The following is a 16,611-nucleotide window of genomic DNA, read 5'->3' as shown; positions in this document are numbered from 1 at the left end:
AATCTAAATTTTATTCGAACCTAAAAATGAAGCTTAAGTCTTATAAAAATATGAGTTTTGCGGACTTTCAGCGAAATTTTTGCTTGCTTAATCTGCATTGGATCATAATTGGGTCAAACTAAAAAACTCACATTTAATTATCAAGCATGTTTGGATCAGTCTCATTAGTCCAATTCATTTTACCACCTCTGAAAAGCTGTTATTGTGTAACTTTTACTTATTTTATTAGTAAGGGAATAGGAAGGAGAAGTCGTTAAATTTTGTGAGCCCTATTAACTTTTCCTATTTGTCATGATTTGGATAAGATGTATGGTGCATTACTTTTTTAAAAAAATTGTTAAAAAAATAATAGAGTAAATTTTTAATTAATATAACATATTCTTTACATAATTGATGTATTTATTTATTTACTTTTATTTTTTATTTATTCGAACTGACAGATAGAAACATTTTTACTTCTTTTGTTCTTATTTCTGTTCATATAAATAACACATTTTTACAGATAAAAAATAACACATTTTTTCATTTCTTCTTTATTTTTATTCCCTCCCCTATATCACTTCTAATCCAAACAAAAGTTCGATCGAAACCTACTCCAACTATCACGAATTGCACGAAATTGAACGATGGATATTTTAAAAAAATACATATTGATTAAAATCAACTCTCGCCAGGTAATGACAAAATTTAAATTCGTACTAAATAGCATTTTTCATAAATCAATAGCAAAAATTTTAAGCCAACTTTTTCAGTATTTCAATCACCTTTCAATGGATAAATAAGTAAGGCATTAAGTACACATAAAACAAAAATAGAGGTCCTATTTGTGCTAAGGGCAAAAATTACTCTTTAAATTTGGAAGTGTCATCGACGAAAATTCAATACTTAGAAGGGTCAAATATCCAGCAGCTACAAGATTTAATATTTTGTAGCTTTTACACTATTAATTTAATATTTTGTAGTAAAGAATTTTATTAAAATTTCATCATATAAATTATATTATCAAATCTTATACTAATCCAAAAGTATTTATATTTTATAGATATATATATTAAAAAGTTGAGGTAACGTATATTTTGAAATTCTATAAAAATAAGAATCATTTGAATTTTTTTTAATCTTTGATAAAACTTAACAAAAACATTAAGATAAATATTCTTATAATTCAATGATTAAATAAATTAAAATATATTTTATATAAAATAATTGATAATAGGTAGTATAAAACTTGGTGTAGTGTTAGAAGTTAATTTCTTATTACAAGTTACATCAAGTTTACCTCTATTTTTTTTTTATGCAATAAGAATCAATATTAATATTAAAAAACTTATAATAACTTACTTATATATCATGTCTAATCAATTAAATTAGAGTCTTTTTTCAAACTTGGAAAACAAAACAATCCCTTCACCCCACCCTTGGAATGTGAATGTCCTGTACTCGTGTCTCCTTTTCTTTGATTTTCTTTATCTTCTCTCGGACGAGTAGTGTCAGGAGGAACATTTATTTACCAAAAGGATTTATATGATGTAACATAATTCATAAAAAACTTTGTTCTTTATAGTAAAAAGCTTAATCCTTTATTTGTGTATATAGAAAAATATCTATAAAAAACTTAAATAGATAATAGTATCTCAAGATCTTTAGCTCCCGACTGCATATCTAAGTTATAAAAGAAAGAGAAAAATATTATTTACCAAAAGGGAAGAAAATAAGAATCAAAACTCGAACATTTCTCCTCGTAGTAGTTGTGTTGTGCTGTGTCTGCATGAGAACTAGTAAAGGGCATTATCCGACGCAAAAACACATGGCATCTTTATTAAAATGTCAAGTTGTGGTGGGTCCCTTCTCTCGCAAGCTACATTATCGATTCGATGACTATGATCTCTCACCGACCTAAACGAATAGTACTATTACTATACTAGTTGAGTGTTATGTTATGTACCTATTTTAGAGCATTAGCATAGATTTGGCAACGCTGTCTTCATCTGATATATATCAACCACTCTCAAACAAACCGAACACTCGTCCTCCTTCTATCGCATTCCATTTATTAAACAAAACCATCTTTTCAACGTAATTCGGACACCCTTTATAGCAATGGAGGCGTTGGACCTCTGCTTTCTCTAACTCTAGCTAGCATTGAGAAACAAGAACAACGAGTTGAGGAGAGTGTTTTTAATGGCGGTGGAGTACCAGTGTTGTGAAACTCAGTTTTTCATACGCTTATTGATAATTTTGCTGCTTGTGTTGTTTGCTGGATTGATGTCAGGGCTCACTTTAGGACTCATGTCCTTGAGTCTTGTTGATCTTGAGGTTCTCGCTAAGTCTGGCACCCCTCAGGGTCGCAAACATGCTGGTAATTTCTCAACATAATAATCAAAACATGCATGAGTTCCTCAGATTTTTTGTTCATTGTTTGAAAAGTTTAAACCGTCTACTAATTAAGGTTAGAGTTTAGAGCTCTCAACTTTAGATTTTTTTTTTTGGAGGGGGGTTGTCAATTAGTTATGTAATATCTTTTTGATTTCTGTGGAATTCTAAAACTGAAATAAGGTAGCTTTAATCAGCTTTCTTAAACTGACACTTCAATATTTGGAGAAAAAAAATAAGCAGGGCGGAAAATAAAATCAAGGGTACTTGGTGATTTGTAGTTTTAATCCAAGAATTTCTTGGATACATGTGAGTACGTGACTTCAATTTTTTAATCATAATTTAAGTCTTTCCCTTCCCAAGCTGCTTGGACACTTATGTTACTCCTTAATATGAGGGAACTTTGTCGCTGTAGAAATAGGAATAACATTGTTATGGATGCCACCATTGAATCTTGAGCTGTTTTAACATGTGTTTTTGTAATTACAGCGAAGATATTGCCTGTTGTCAGAAATCAACATTTGTTGCTTTGCACCCTTCTAATTTGTAATGCTGCAGCCATGGAGGTACAACTAAAAATATGTGTCAGTGTGAATTTAATCAAATGGTCATGCCAAAACATCCAGCTAATATTGGATATGGGTGCTTTTGTCAGGCACTTCCTATCTTTCTTGATGGTCTTGTTGTGGCGTGGGGTGCTGTCTTGATTTCAGTAACATTAATTCTTCTGTTTGGTGAGGTGAGAAAACTTTTTCTCCTTATATGTTTAAATATAACACATGCATATCACAGGTTAGAAACTGAGTACACTACATTCCTTTCAACAAAAACTGACTGGGAAATTCAGAAGCTCAGGTTCAATCTTCATTCATTAATCAGTGGAAATAATTCAGACCAGATATTGTTACTGTTCAGTTTTCCAATCATGGGAATGATACCTTTACTAGACTTGGTGGTCCTAAGTCCTAATCCTGCTGGATTGCTGCATTTATAGCACATATTTACTTAAAATCTCTCATGATATTTTTGGACTCAATTGCTCTGCTTGCAGTGTAAAATTTCTGACATCTGTTTACTTGTTTGTAGATTATACCACAATCAATTTGTTCTCGGTATGGTTTAGCAATTGGTGCAACAGTGGCTCCATTTGTTCGGGTTCTTGTATGGATATGCTTTCCTGTTGCTTATCCAATTAGCAAGGTGACATACAATGAGCAGATTTTTTGTTAGTACTTCTTTTAGTTTTATTTGAGTAAAGATGGACCCAATTTAATTAGGTATGTTTTTTCTTTACTTTATTGCTTATTTTTACATTTATTTGGGGTTCCAGTTGTTGGATTATTTGCTGGGGCATCGACATGAAGCCCTTTTCCGCAGAGCTGAGTTGAAAACACTTGTAAATCTGCATGGCAACGAGGTATGTATCAGACCTTTATGATGTTTTGGATTGAAACAAAGGCATGCATCTACTCTTTATTGATTAATTTTCTCTTGGAAGTTGGAAGACTTGTAATTTTCTGTGATCATATTGTTACTTCATCAGTATGCTGCAGTTTACTATTGTTTCCGATGTGAATAATGTCACTGAGGGTTATCTTAACTTCTTGTGGTTATTTAGACTGCTTCACCATGACACTCATGCTTCCTTATGTTGTTGCTGTTCCATGATGAATTGTATTGTATTAGGCTGGAAAAGGTGGAGAACTGACACATGATGAAACCACAATCATTGCTGGAGCGCTTGAACTTTCTGAGAAGACAGCCAGTGATGCCATGACCCCCATAACTGAAATATTTTCTGTTGATATTAATGCAAAGCTTGATAGGTAAGGAAACAATGTGACTCGAAAAAATTACAACATGCAAACTAGCTTTTGTATCTTACAGAATTTTGTCATCAAACTGAATGCTTATTATTAAGCAGGGATTTGTTTAGTCTAATATTGGAGAAAGGGCATAGCAGAGTTCCTGTCTATTACGAGCAGCCTACAAATATTTTTGGACTTGTCCTGGTATGTATACAGTGTCTTATTTTTCTTTATTCCTTCAGTAATGAACAGTCACTTTCTGTTACGTGAAAACTTCTTATAAAAACCACAAACAGTGAAACAGTATTACACCAATTTCTTTGAGCTTCAATGTGTCAACTTTCTTTCCAACAAGATTATTGCCGATGTTAAATTGTTTTATCTGTTCGACTAAAACTATGTTGTTAGATTTTGACAAAGCCTCGGCATCATTTTTCACAAATTTAGCCAATTTTGAGGCAAGTAAAATTGAAATTTAGCCTTGACATGTGACATTACCAATATTTGAGAGTCAGACTAAGTTTTGAAATTATATTTCCTTTTCCTTTGCTCTACATATCATTTGTTTTTCTCCACATCATTTATTTCGTGTGATTGTGCATTACATTTGCTTTAACTTTAAGCATGCACTCTGCTTACTTTCAGGCAAAGAATTTATTGACAATTGACCCAGAAGAAGAAATACCCGTGAAAAGTGTGACCATCCGCAGGATTCCAAGGTATTATTTTGTTTATGTTTTGCTAGTTTTATGGATGATATAATATAACCACCGAAACAAATTGGTATTTATATTATCAGACATTCATATCTAAATTATTACATATATTAACAGGGTTCCAGAAACGTTGCCACTTTATGATATTTTGAATGAGTTCCAGAAGGGCCATAGCCACATGGCTGTTGTTGTCAGACATTTTGAGAAGACAAGGCAACAGTCTTCCAACAATAATGCCGATGGTAAGCATATGCTGAAAGCGAAATACTAGCTAGGAACATTTTCAACAACATTCTTTTAAATACAGTCTCATATTAAACTTGTATTTATCTTTGAATTTTTCTACAACATAAATATTTAAGATTACTTAAAAAAATTAAATATTGAATCATTTTTGCATGTCTGATATTGTATTTAATGAATATTAAATAATTTCAGTGATTATATTCTCCAAAACTTCTTTTTTTGAAAGGCCAATATTTTTATTTTTCAAAACTATTAAATATAAATAATTTCTTTGATCGGTGCACCTAGTGGTTAATATAAGAAATTCGTTCATCTTCTACTAACATTCTATTATAGATTCTCTTTCAAATTGAGAATTTGTTTCACATCACACTAAATGCTCTTCTATCTTCTCTCTAATACCTGTGAAATGGGTTCAGTGAGAGATGTAAAGGTAGATATTGATGGGGAGAAGACTCCCCAAGGGAATATTTTGAAGACCAAGAGGTCACTCCAAAAGTGGAAAAGCTTTCCAAACTCAAATAATTCGAATAGGGGTGGTTCCCGGAGCAGGAAATGGTCAAAAAATATTTACTCGTATATTCTAGAAATAGATGGAAATTCACTTCCAAGTTTGCCCGAAAAAGAAGAAGCTGTTGGAATAATTACAATGAAAGATGTCATTGAAGAGCTTTTACAGGTACTAAATTAGTTTAGGTCACTCTGAACAATTTTATCTGCACTTGAATTCTTGTATTGACATCAATATTTCTATGTAGGAGGAGATCTTTGATGAGACGGATCATCATTTTGAAGACTCATGACAATGATATTACTAGGTAGATTAGTATTTCACAATCTTATCTTGGTGTTTAGATTCGTAAGTAATTTAATTAGATTGGATAAATCAAAATAACTATTCGAGGATGTGGAATTAATGTGATTGAAAGGTAACAAGCAAATGAAGCCATGATCTGTGGGAGAATCTATTTTTGTTAATACGTTCACATCAAAATTTATTTTTCATTTTATTTATGTTATGTATGTCATTCATAGTTGTGAAACCTGGTCCGGTCATTAACCGGTCGAGGTAGTAGGTCAATGGGTCAATGATCCAACCGATGAATCAGTAATTAAGTTGATTTCATCCGGTCTATATTAAAAAAATTAAATATATTATATATAAATACATAACTAACATTATTAGATTAAGAAAAATTCATCCATAATTTCATACTTTAAAATTCAAGATAACAATTGAAGTATTAAAGTTAATAACACAATTAAAGTGTATTAATAATAAAGAGAGTATAATAGCAACTGTTTAAATTAAAACACAAGTTCAATTTTCAATAAATAAAAGAGTTTCAATAAACAAAAAGAGTGTAGATAAACTTTCTACACTATCATTATTATTTTTTGTACTCCCATTATTTTTTTTATCGTGCATAACCCAGTCTAGGTTTTTAAAACTGTTCGGGTCATCGGGTTTCAACAAAATCAGTAGGTTTGGCCGGACCATCTTGGGTCACATGCATAAGCGGTCCAATAGCGAAATCGGTCTGATTATGCCATCAGATTCTGGTTGAACCGGTCCGATCGACCGAGCTGAACTGAGTTTCACAGATAATTGAAAAGATAATCATGGTTATGTTTTTTATTTTTTAAGAGATAATCATGGTTGTGTTGATTTTAATCAGAATGTGAAATGGTTGAGACTTGGGTAAGTAATTTCATACTCCAAACTTAAGAGGATGGTTGTATATTATGTTCTATAAACTAATGTTTCTAACAACAATACGAGGTAACAATTGTATCTATTTTAATAACTAAAGACAAAACTTGTTAATTTCATGTGACATTTTAAAGCCCATTAGAAATTAGTTAAGCAATTATCATGATAATTGGATATGCTCTTAGTGGTGTTACCTTTTTCTTAGAAAAACACGTACTGTCTTTGGAATTTCTGTTTGAACAAGTAGTGGTGCGTGCGTGCGAGTAACATTCATTCATATCATATGTTTATCCGAAGAAGGGGAGCAGAATAAGAATCAATCAAGAAATACCATTCGAGAGAACAATTCTTGTACTTCCCTTCCAAGCTACATAATTATCTATGACTATGATCACTCCCCAACCCAAACATATAACCTTAACATACATTTGGCAAAAACAATAACACTGAAATCTGTGTGTGTGTGTGGAGTGGTTTCAATGGGGGTGGAGTATACGTGCTGTGACATGGAGTTTTACAAACGCATACTAATAATTGTGCTGCTTGTGATGTTCGCTGGATTGATGTCAGGGCTCACTTTAGGACTCATGTCATTGAGTATCGTTGATCTTGAGGTCCTTGCTAAGTCTGGAACCCCTCAGGATCGCAACAATGCCGGTAATTTCTCTCCTTGCCTTATGGTCATGGAACATCACCATAATGTAAACATGAGTTCCTCTCTTCGTTGTTTAGAAATTACAAGTTTTAGTCATGTATTGACTATTGAGCTTTGAGTTGAAAGCATTCTAATCTATAGTATTTTGGTTTTTACTTTTAGGAAACAATGATTCTCTTGGATCACTTTCCAGCATTCAGCAATTTTGAACCGTTAAATGAACATTAGATTATTCATATTTTATCTCAACAACAACAACAACAAATAAGACATAAAACATACAATTGAGATCTGAGCCATGTAATTTTCATCATGAAGTTATAATGCACTGCTGCATGAATGTGTAGAAAAGGTGACCGCACCGCATCCAGTTCGGAAAGAAAAATGTTTATTGGTTGTGTAGTTTCTAACTAATTTTTGTGAAAAGGACATAATACAGTTATTGAATCTGACTGTCTGAACTTGTGTTTTGTCATTACAGCAAAGATATTGCCTGTTGTCAGGAATCAACATTTATTGCTTTGCACCCTCCTAATTTGCAATGCTATAGCCATGGAGGTACAACTAAAATCATGTGTTAGTCTGTACTTACTTAATCACATGGATATACTGGAAGATCCAGACAATATTGGATAATGCTGTTGCTTTTGCCAGGCACTTCCAATTTTTCTTGATAGTCTTGTTGTGGCGTGGGGTGCTATCCTGATTTCAGTGACCTTAATTCTTCTGTTTGGTGAGGTGAGAAAGTATTTTTTTTTCTCATAAATATGTTAAATCAAATGCATACATATCACAGGTTAATACATGAAGACACTATATCCATTTTGACACAAAGTGATTGGGAAAGTCAGAAATTCATCTTCAACCATGATTCATTCATCAGTAAAAATAATTCAGATCACATCGTGAGAAGCAGTTAGTGGTTGTTAATCAGACTTAGTATTCTCTGTTTTCCAATCTTTTTAGTGATACCTTTGGCAGTGATAGTGGTCCTAACTCTGCCCGATTGCTTCTTTTTGGCACATAATTACTTAATACTCTATAGGAATATCTTGGCATCAAGTTATTCAGCTTTGTTAAGGAATATTCTCTAACATCTGCTTACTTCTGAGAAGATAATACCCCAATCAATTTGTTCACGGTATGGTTTAGCAATTGGTGCAACAGTGGCTCCAGTTGTCCGTGTTCTGGTATGGGTATGTTTTCCTGTTGCATATCCAATCAGTAAGGTGACATACATAAAGCAGAATTTTTATTGATACTTTTTAAGTTTTATTTGAGTAACTTGGACCAAATTTAATTTGTTATTTCTTGATTTTCTTTGAATTCCAGTTGTTGGACTTTTTGTTGGGGCATCGACATAAAGCACTTTTCCACAGAGCTGAGTTGAAAACACTAGTAAATCTGCATGGCCATGAGGTCTGTATCAGAGCCACATGATGCTTTGGATTAAAACAAAGGCATGCATCTATAATTTATATGTTTCTTAGTTCATTTACTCTTGAAATTGAAGACTTGTTCTCAGTACTCTTCATTTATTTCATCAGTATGCTGCAATTCACTACATTTTCTTCTTACCCTGTTCGGGCAAGATTGTCTCTAGTGAAGGATGTCTATAGTCTATTAAAAAAGAAAAACACAAGTTCACTACCTTTTCTTTTCCAATGTGAATAATGTCATCATCTTCTGGTTACTTAGACTCCATTTGGAAACTCATGCTTCCTTATGTTGTGCACTAATGATGTGTTGTTTTAGGCTGGAAAAGGTGGGGAACTGACACATCATGAAACAACAATCATTGCTGGAGCACTGGAACTTGCTGAGAAGACAGCCGGTGATGCCATGACCCCCATAACTGAAGCATTTTGTATTGACATTAATTCTAAGCTTGACATGTAAGGTGTCTCCAAAAATTATAAATGCAGCTCTAGCTTTTGCATTTTTTACAATTTTCTGTCATCAAGGGTTATTATTAAGCAGGTATCTGATGAATCTGATATTGGAGAATGGGCATAGCAGGGTCCCTGTCTTTTATGATCAGCCTACAAATATTATTGGACTTATCCTGGTATGCATGCAGTCTGTTATTTTAGTTTAATCCATCAATAACAGCCATTTTGCATTATGTGAAAACGTTAATCCGCAAATAGTTTTGCATCAATTTCATTGAGATTCAACATGTCAACTTTCTTCCAAGAGGATTATTATTTCTTATGATTGTACATTACGTTTGCTGTAACCACTTCTTACTTTCAGATCAAGAATTTATTGACAATTGATCCAGAAGATGAAGCACCCGTGAAATGTGTGACCATACGCAGAATTCCAAGGTATTTTGATTATGTTTTCCAAGTTTAATGAATACTAACATATTATATCCACTGAAATTCAAATTAATGGCATTATATTACCATACATTCATATCTAAAAATTATACATATATTAACAGGGTTCCAGAAACGATGCCACTATATGATATTTTGAATGAGTTCCAAAAGGGCCATAGCCACATGGCTATTGTTGTCAAACACTGTGACAAGACAGGTTATCAATCTTCCAATAATAATGCCTATGGTAAGCACATGCTGTAATCAAGTTAAACAATGCAAACTTTATATTTAGATTCTCTTTAAAACTTAAAACTTCTTTCACATCCCAATAAGTTCTCCATGTGACTCCAATGCCTGTGAAATAGACTCAGCGAGAGATGTGAAGGTGGATATTGATGGTGAGAAGCCTCCCCGAGAGAAAAATTTGAAAACCAAGATGTCATGCCATAAACGTAAAAGCTTTCCAAACGCAAATAACTTAAACAAGGGTAGTCCTCAGAGCAGAAAATGGTCAAAGAATATGTACTCAGATATTTTGGAAATAGATGGAAATTCAATTCCAAAGCTACCAGAAAAAGAAGCTGCTGTTGGAATAATTACTATGGAGGATGTCATTGAAGAGCTTTTACAGGTACTAAATTAAGGTCACTCTGAATAATTTTATTTGCTCTTGAAATCTTGTATTGACATCAATATTTCTGTGTAGGGAGAGATCTTTGATGAGACGGATCATGATTTTGAAGTCTCGTGAATCGTGACAATAATCTTTTCATAAGACCAGCCAGCTGTCTTTCACTTACTTAGCATTTAATAGTTAATAAATGCTTCTATTTGACATGGCAAAGTGCTCACATGTAGCAGTATTTCGAACAAAATTGTATATACCAAGAATCCAGAATATATTCCCTAAATATATTGTTGCAATGGGCTTGGAGTATCATTTCTGCAAATGCTGTCCCCTTAACTACAAAATTTTATTTATCATTCAAGAACTTAACATTGGCAAAAGTTTATTGGTAAATTGGTATTGGTAGGCCTATTGAGGCAGTGGCTAAACCTCGACATGTCATCAACAATGGGGGCATTTTGTCCGGTTCCGGATAGTCTTGTTATCTTGTAAGGCTTTGGATTTTGGAATATAGCTGCGCGTTACCATTGATTGACACTGCCAATACGGTTAAACAAATGTGACTACATTGAATTTTCTACACGTTACATAATTTCTGGTTTGTCATTGTGGGAAAATTCCATGACTCATACTATGGTATGGAGGGAAAAACGACATTGAAGTGGATGGTGCTGTAATTATAGTGAGTGAAGATGGAAAGATAAAATATAATTTTTAATATGATACGGGTGAAGAAAATCTCCATGACATTCATGGTAGTGAGGTTGACCAGTTGATGAAACAGAATGCGATATGCTCAAAACAACCTAATGAGGGTGAAAGACAAGACAAGCAACCGATGGTGAAGGATTGAGAAACCTAATCAAGTGCAACAAACCCTACACCCTAAGCTGAAGTTTAAAAAGTTGGATAGTTTGCCTTGCCTGAGTAAAAAATTTTAAGTGGGCAAATAACTAGCTTAAATATTCTCCCTTAACACAAGTCAATTGAAATTAATAATTACTTTTGCATCAAATGGCCAAACTGGTTGGATTTGCATTTGATTTTACAGAAAATTATCTGTACAAAATACACACGAGCTGCATCCGAATTCCCTGTATCCGCTAGTTATAACCTTCATGTGAGAATATCAAGTTACAGAAGAGCCTCAGTGATGATGTTTACTTCGTTTCTCCTCCCTTTTCTTTTTCTTATGCTTAGATTTATCTTTGGACCTGTGCTTCTTAGAACGCTCCTTGTCTGAGTTCTTAGAATGAGACTTTTTACTCTTTTTCCGCCTTTCTTCATGAAGCTCCTCCTCATCAGAAGATTCATATGGCCTCAATGACAGAGGCTTCTCTGGACCATAAATAACACGATGCTCCCTTACATCGGGACTAGTACTAGGCTCCCCTTCCAAATGAGGAAGGTAAGGTCCAGTCTCATCCATCCTTGGACCAACAGCACCTCTGCCTCGCTTGGTCCTGCACCAAAATGAAGTTTCTTCTTCAGTTTTAAAATAATTCAATAGAGAGAAAGAGATACTACAAGAAGGTATGCATGCTCATAAAACAACAGAAAGCACGAAAGAGATATAATACCTTGAGTGTAGAAACTCCTCAAGCTCTTCATCCTTTAAACCTTCCAGACCATGCTCATATTCTCTTTCACTGGAGCATGAAGCATGTGCACTAGTGCTTTTATCCACTGCAGCATGTCTTCCGGCGCTTCTTGATGAGTTTCCAGCCCTATAGCTCCTGTCACCGCTGCTTTTATCTTTTGATGTGTCTTTAACCCGTTTATCCAACTCATACTCTCTTTTACCTGACCTTGAAGAGGAGGAGGTTGAAGTGCTATTATCAATACTAGCATGTCTTCCTGTGCCTCTTGATGAGTTATCATCCCCATGGCTTCTATCTCTACTGCTTTTACCCAAGGATTTTTCTTTAACCCGTTTATCCAGCTCGAGCTCTTTTTGCCTCAATCGCCACATCTCATTCACTTCCACAGCTCGATTTGCTGGTAGAAAATACCACAAGAAATTCAATTCAATATAATTAATATACATAAACTATCAGCTCAACATATAGACATCCTATTTGCTGTACAAAATTCACAAATAGAAAGATTATGATCCTGTCACAAAAATTATAGAATTGAAGAAAAAATTCAGTATGGAACCACTTGCACTTGAGTCACACTGACTCATTGCAATAGTAAATAAGCTGCATTGAAGTATACACATGAAATTTTTTTATCACCTAGCAACAGTAAGTTGTTTCCCTCCTAACTCCTTCCTACCCCCGGAAATGAAAATTGAATAAAAATTGTTTCACACTAATGGGTATACCCAGCACTCACAAAATATATTAATTAAAAGACAGGGCAGGGCTATTAATACAATCAAGATAGATCCAAATGTGAAACAATCATGTAAATATTATTTCCTAATTCCAACACAAATGACATAACTTTCTCAAAAGCACCGCCATAAAACAATAGTAAAGAAGCTCTATCTAAAATAAGTGACTAAGAAATAACCTTGTTGTACTCCACGAACAGTTGCAGTGAGGAAACGTGAATTTGGTCGGGTCCGTATATTAGGCTTGCGAAGATAAGCCAGAACTCCTTCCCTTTCAGACTGCCGCCGTAATTCTGCTGCTTCCCTCATAAGCATAGCAGCTAATCTGTTTTCCGTCTCCAAATCCATTTGAGTGACTGAACATATTACACAAAAGAAAGAACAATAGGAATGAGACTTTAATTGAATGAATAACATAAACAATTAATGAAACGACTCTAGGATGCTGAGCTGTTTTGTATTGGGAAGGGGCAAGACACCAAATAAGCAGCAAAAAGCAAAAATTGAAAGGTTTTATTGCTCATTTGGTCCCTACACATGCACAATCTTTACGTTTCAGTCCCCATACCTAAAAACTACTTGCTTTAGTCCCTACGTGTACACTTTTTAATTATAATCTCTGTCAAAGAATTAAAAAGGTGTATGAATAGGGACTAAAACAAGCAATTTCTAGGTGTAGGGACTAAAACATAAAGACGAAGTAAACAAATGAATTCAAATATTACAGACATTACAAAGTTCCCTAGGCCCTATTAATGCAAAATATTATCCAAAGGACCTAAAATCTTGTGGTTACAACCACAAGCACCATTCAGTCTTTTTTATTGAGTGAAAAAAACCCTGAAGAAAAGCTTTCTCCATTTCAAATTGAATCCAACATTCCCAATCCCAAAGAGGTTTTAGGGCATAGAAGGTAGCACTCAAATTATCATAAACGTTGGGTCCCTAAAATGCACTAAACAATAAAAACAATGTTGTCTGTTTCATCTCACCACATTGGGGAAACATGATGACACAAAAAGTGAAATAAAGCAAAGTCATCTACACGATGGGATTCCAATACAATGAACAAAGGTGTACAATTAAAAAATATATGATGATGGATGCAGCAGAAAGTACCAATTTTTTTTGCTGAAAGAGAGTTGAAGTGCGCGGTGGTGGTGGAGGTGGCTGCGGCAGGTTCCGATGTCGAAGTTTCTCTTCGATCAGTGACGGTGGCGCCGCTCGTCGCGATCCCTGTCAGAGAGAGAGAGAGAGAGAGAGAGGTGGTCGAATTTTCTTTTGGCTGGAGGTCTCGGCAACGGATCCTATCCCTAGTTGGGGTTAAAATTATGGAATTTTTCAACAAAAATACAAAAAATATATATATTTATCCAAAAAAATTATGGAATTTTTCAAAACAAAGAGTTTTTTAAAATTGTTTTTCTATTTTTTTTTTCTTACAGTTTCTTTAAGTAATCTAATTCTTTTTCTTAAATAAATTAAATAAGTAAAACATGTTGAATTTAACTTGTTGGTTGTATATGTTTTTCTAAAATTTTAAATATGTATAAGGAATTAAAATGTATGTTAGGATGAGTTGTTGTTTAATCTTTTTTATTTTAAAAATATAGAAGTAACTGAATAGTAAATATTACTATTGTTAACTAAATAATTTTTAAATTAATTTTATTTCATTTTAGTAAAATATTTTTAAATAAAATATATAAAAGAGTGTTCAATATAATATGTGTAAGTGTTTCTAATAGCTTATTTATTATTTTATATTCTTAATTAATACATAAAATAAATAATTATAATTTATTTTATATTTAATTATATATAAAAAGATTGTGCGTGTGTTTTATTTTACATTTAATTAATTATATAAAAATATTTTGTAAGTATAATATGCATATTTTAACTTTTTATTTATTTATATGCATATTATAACTTTCATCATATTATTTTATATAGAATGAGTATAACAATAAAATTAATATTTTTAATTTATAAATCTTTCATTTTTTTCTTTAAAGAAACTTGGTGAATGATATTGTTTTAACTTCTGCTTATATTTTATTGATTTTTTGTGTTTAAATATATTTATGATATTAAAATTAAGTGAATCTAAAAGTATTAAAAATATCAAGATAAAACAAACAAAAAAACTAATTAAATTTCATATGAATAATCATAATTTGTTCTGCATGAATAATTATATATAGTAAAATAAAAAATGTGATTTAGTGAAAATAAAAAGTAATATGAATTATCCAAAATAATAAAATAGCAATGTAGTAATAAGAATGTGAAAATTATACAAAGTTTGATTTAACAATTTATGAGAGTTTTTTTTTTTCTATACCAACACATAGATAATTAAAAAGGAAAAAATTATAAAAAAACTAAAAAACTAAAAGAAATAAAAAAAACTCAATTAGTTTCTTAACTGGATTTTTTTTAAGTAGGCAAGAAAACACGCTTTAGAAGTGTGTTTTTTAAAAAAATTGTGTAAGTGACCGATTTCTCAATTTGCATACTATTTTATATCATTCATATAAATATATATTCACATGTATTATTTAGATAAATATTTATTTTTTGTATTTTTGGGGCAAAAAACTCTAAAATTATACACTTTTAATACATTTTTAATTTCTTATCAGATCAAAGATTAAAAATGAATATTAAAAACAAAAAAAAGAGAATAAAAGTTAATTGGAGATTAATTTAAATGTGTTGTATACTACAAATAACTATTTTATTAATCAAGATTATTATTTTAACTTGTACGTTGTAGAAAATAATTTTTATATTTATATAATTAATTTTTAAATATATAAAAACCTATATTATAATTAAATTTTATAATAATAAATATATTTGAATTTATAAATTATATTTTTAATTTACAACCAACAATATAAATTATGATATATAGTTTTTTTAATTTTTTAAAATATGAAATTCAATTTAGAGATGGAAATAAAATAAATATTTCAAAGTTTGTTGTTCAAATAAATGAAATATTATAAATTTTAGTATAAACTTAATATTCTTGGACAATTTATACTTTTAAGAAAGTATTACAGTACTTTCATATTTTCTTACATTGTTAGTCATACGTCAATCAACTACTTCAGTATAAGTATCTTTGATATATTAATATTTCATTTTTAATTATAATCTCACTAAAAATTGTCTATTTGTGTTATAGATTTAAATAAAAAAATACATATAATATCATATATTTCTTTACTTACTTTTTGTATATTAATTTTTTTATATTTAAATAAACCTGTGTACGTAATAAATATTGGATATATTGCATTTCAGAATTCTTCGCATATTCAAAGGATTTTTGTTATGACGGATATTATAATTATAATACTTCATAACATTGAGTATATTGTACTAATGTATTCCTCCAGTCGAAAAAAAAAGTATTATTTTTGTTAGTTTCAAATATAATTTTTTAAACTAATTTTATCTTATTTAATATTATTATCTCTAAAATATTCTTTATTTAATTGTTATGTTAGTTTCAATAAATTTTTTTATAATAAACTTCAACCAATAATAAGTTAAAAAAATTATTTTTTAATAAAGATAGGTGCAATTAATTATAATTAATTTAAAACATTTTTTTTCTTCTTGAGACCGAAGGAAATACTATTTTAGAAGTCTTCACATTTTCAATCCCCTCAAAGTTGAATATTACTTGCCCATGATTTACTGTCCCAATACTTTTTCTCCACTTAAAATCAAAGTCTTCCCATTTTCGTTAGAGTCCAGTTGTTTCCTGTCTAAGTTACTCG

General features: G+C 31.6%; 3 protein-coding genes across 5 annotated transcripts; 2 read left to right on the top strand and 1 right to left on the bottom strand.

Moving 5' to 3' along the window:
- The first annotated feature begins 1,961 nt into the window (after positions 1-1,961).
- LOC114388543 (DUF21 domain-containing protein At4g33700-like) lies at positions 1,962-7,514 on the top strand. 2 transcript variants are annotated; one of them, XM_028349082.1, is made up of 12 exons: positions 1,962-2,359; positions 2,863-2,939; positions 3,029-3,112; positions 3,460-3,573; positions 3,704-3,790; positions 4,060-4,199; positions 4,298-4,385; positions 4,827-4,900; positions 5,015-5,139; positions 5,563-5,822; positions 5,902-5,961; positions 7,428-7,514. In XM_028349082.1, exons 1-11 carry the CDS (start codon positions 2,182-2,184, stop codon positions 5,944-5,946), a joined length of 1,272 nt encoding a protein of 423 aa, XP_028204883.1. In that variant the 5' UTR covers positions 1,962-2,181; the 3' UTR covers positions 5,947-5,961; positions 7,428-7,514. The 2 variants fall into 2 exon arrangements, with proteins under 2 accessions (XP_028204883.1, XP_028204884.1); XM_028349083.1 differs by lacking the exon at positions 7,428-7,514 and having other exon boundaries at positions 1,963-2,359; positions 5,902-6,153.
- Positions 6,530-10,753, top strand: LOC114388542 (DUF21 domain-containing protein At2g14520-like). Of its 2 annotated transcripts, XM_028349080.1 has the most exons (11): positions 6,530-7,514; positions 7,994-8,070; positions 8,167-8,250; positions 8,628-8,741; positions 8,845-8,931; positions 9,268-9,407; positions 9,493-9,580; positions 9,769-9,842; positions 9,962-10,086; positions 10,208-10,473; positions 10,549-10,753. In XM_028349080.1, exons 1-11 carry the CDS (start codon positions 7,337-7,339, stop codon positions 10,591-10,593), a joined length of 1,278 nt encoding a protein of 425 aa, XP_028204881.1. In that variant the 5' UTR covers positions 6,530-7,336; the 3' UTR covers positions 10,594-10,753. The 2 variants fall into 2 exon arrangements, with proteins under 2 accessions (XP_028204881.1, XP_028204882.1); XM_028349081.1 differs by lacking the exon at positions 8,628-8,741 and having other exon boundaries at positions 6,548-7,514.
- A 641-nt stretch (positions 10,754-11,394) lies between these two features.
- LOC114388544 (protein FAM133A-like) lies at positions 11,395-14,128 on the bottom strand. Its single transcript, XM_028349084.1, has 4 exons — positions 13,931-14,128; positions 12,991-13,167; positions 12,051-12,468; positions 11,395-11,933 (listed from the first exon to the last, which is right to left on the bottom strand). The coding sequence occupies exons 2-4, from the start codon at positions 13,157-13,159 to the stop codon at positions 11,618-11,620; spliced, it is 903 nt and encodes a 300-aa protein (XP_028204885.1). The 5' UTR covers positions 13,160-13,167; positions 13,931-14,128; the 3' UTR covers positions 11,395-11,617.
- Between the last annotated feature and the right edge of the window lie 2,483 nt (positions 14,129-16,611).

Source organism: Glycine soja, chromosome 15 (assembly GCF_004193775.1).
Source record: "Glycine soja cultivar W05 chromosome 15, ASM419377v2, whole genome shotgun sequence".
NCBI classification, from domain to species: domain Eukaryota; kingdom Viridiplantae; phylum Streptophyta; class Magnoliopsida; order Fabales; family Fabaceae; genus Glycine; species Glycine soja.
This window is presented reverse-complemented; position numbering and strand designations above follow the sequence as displayed.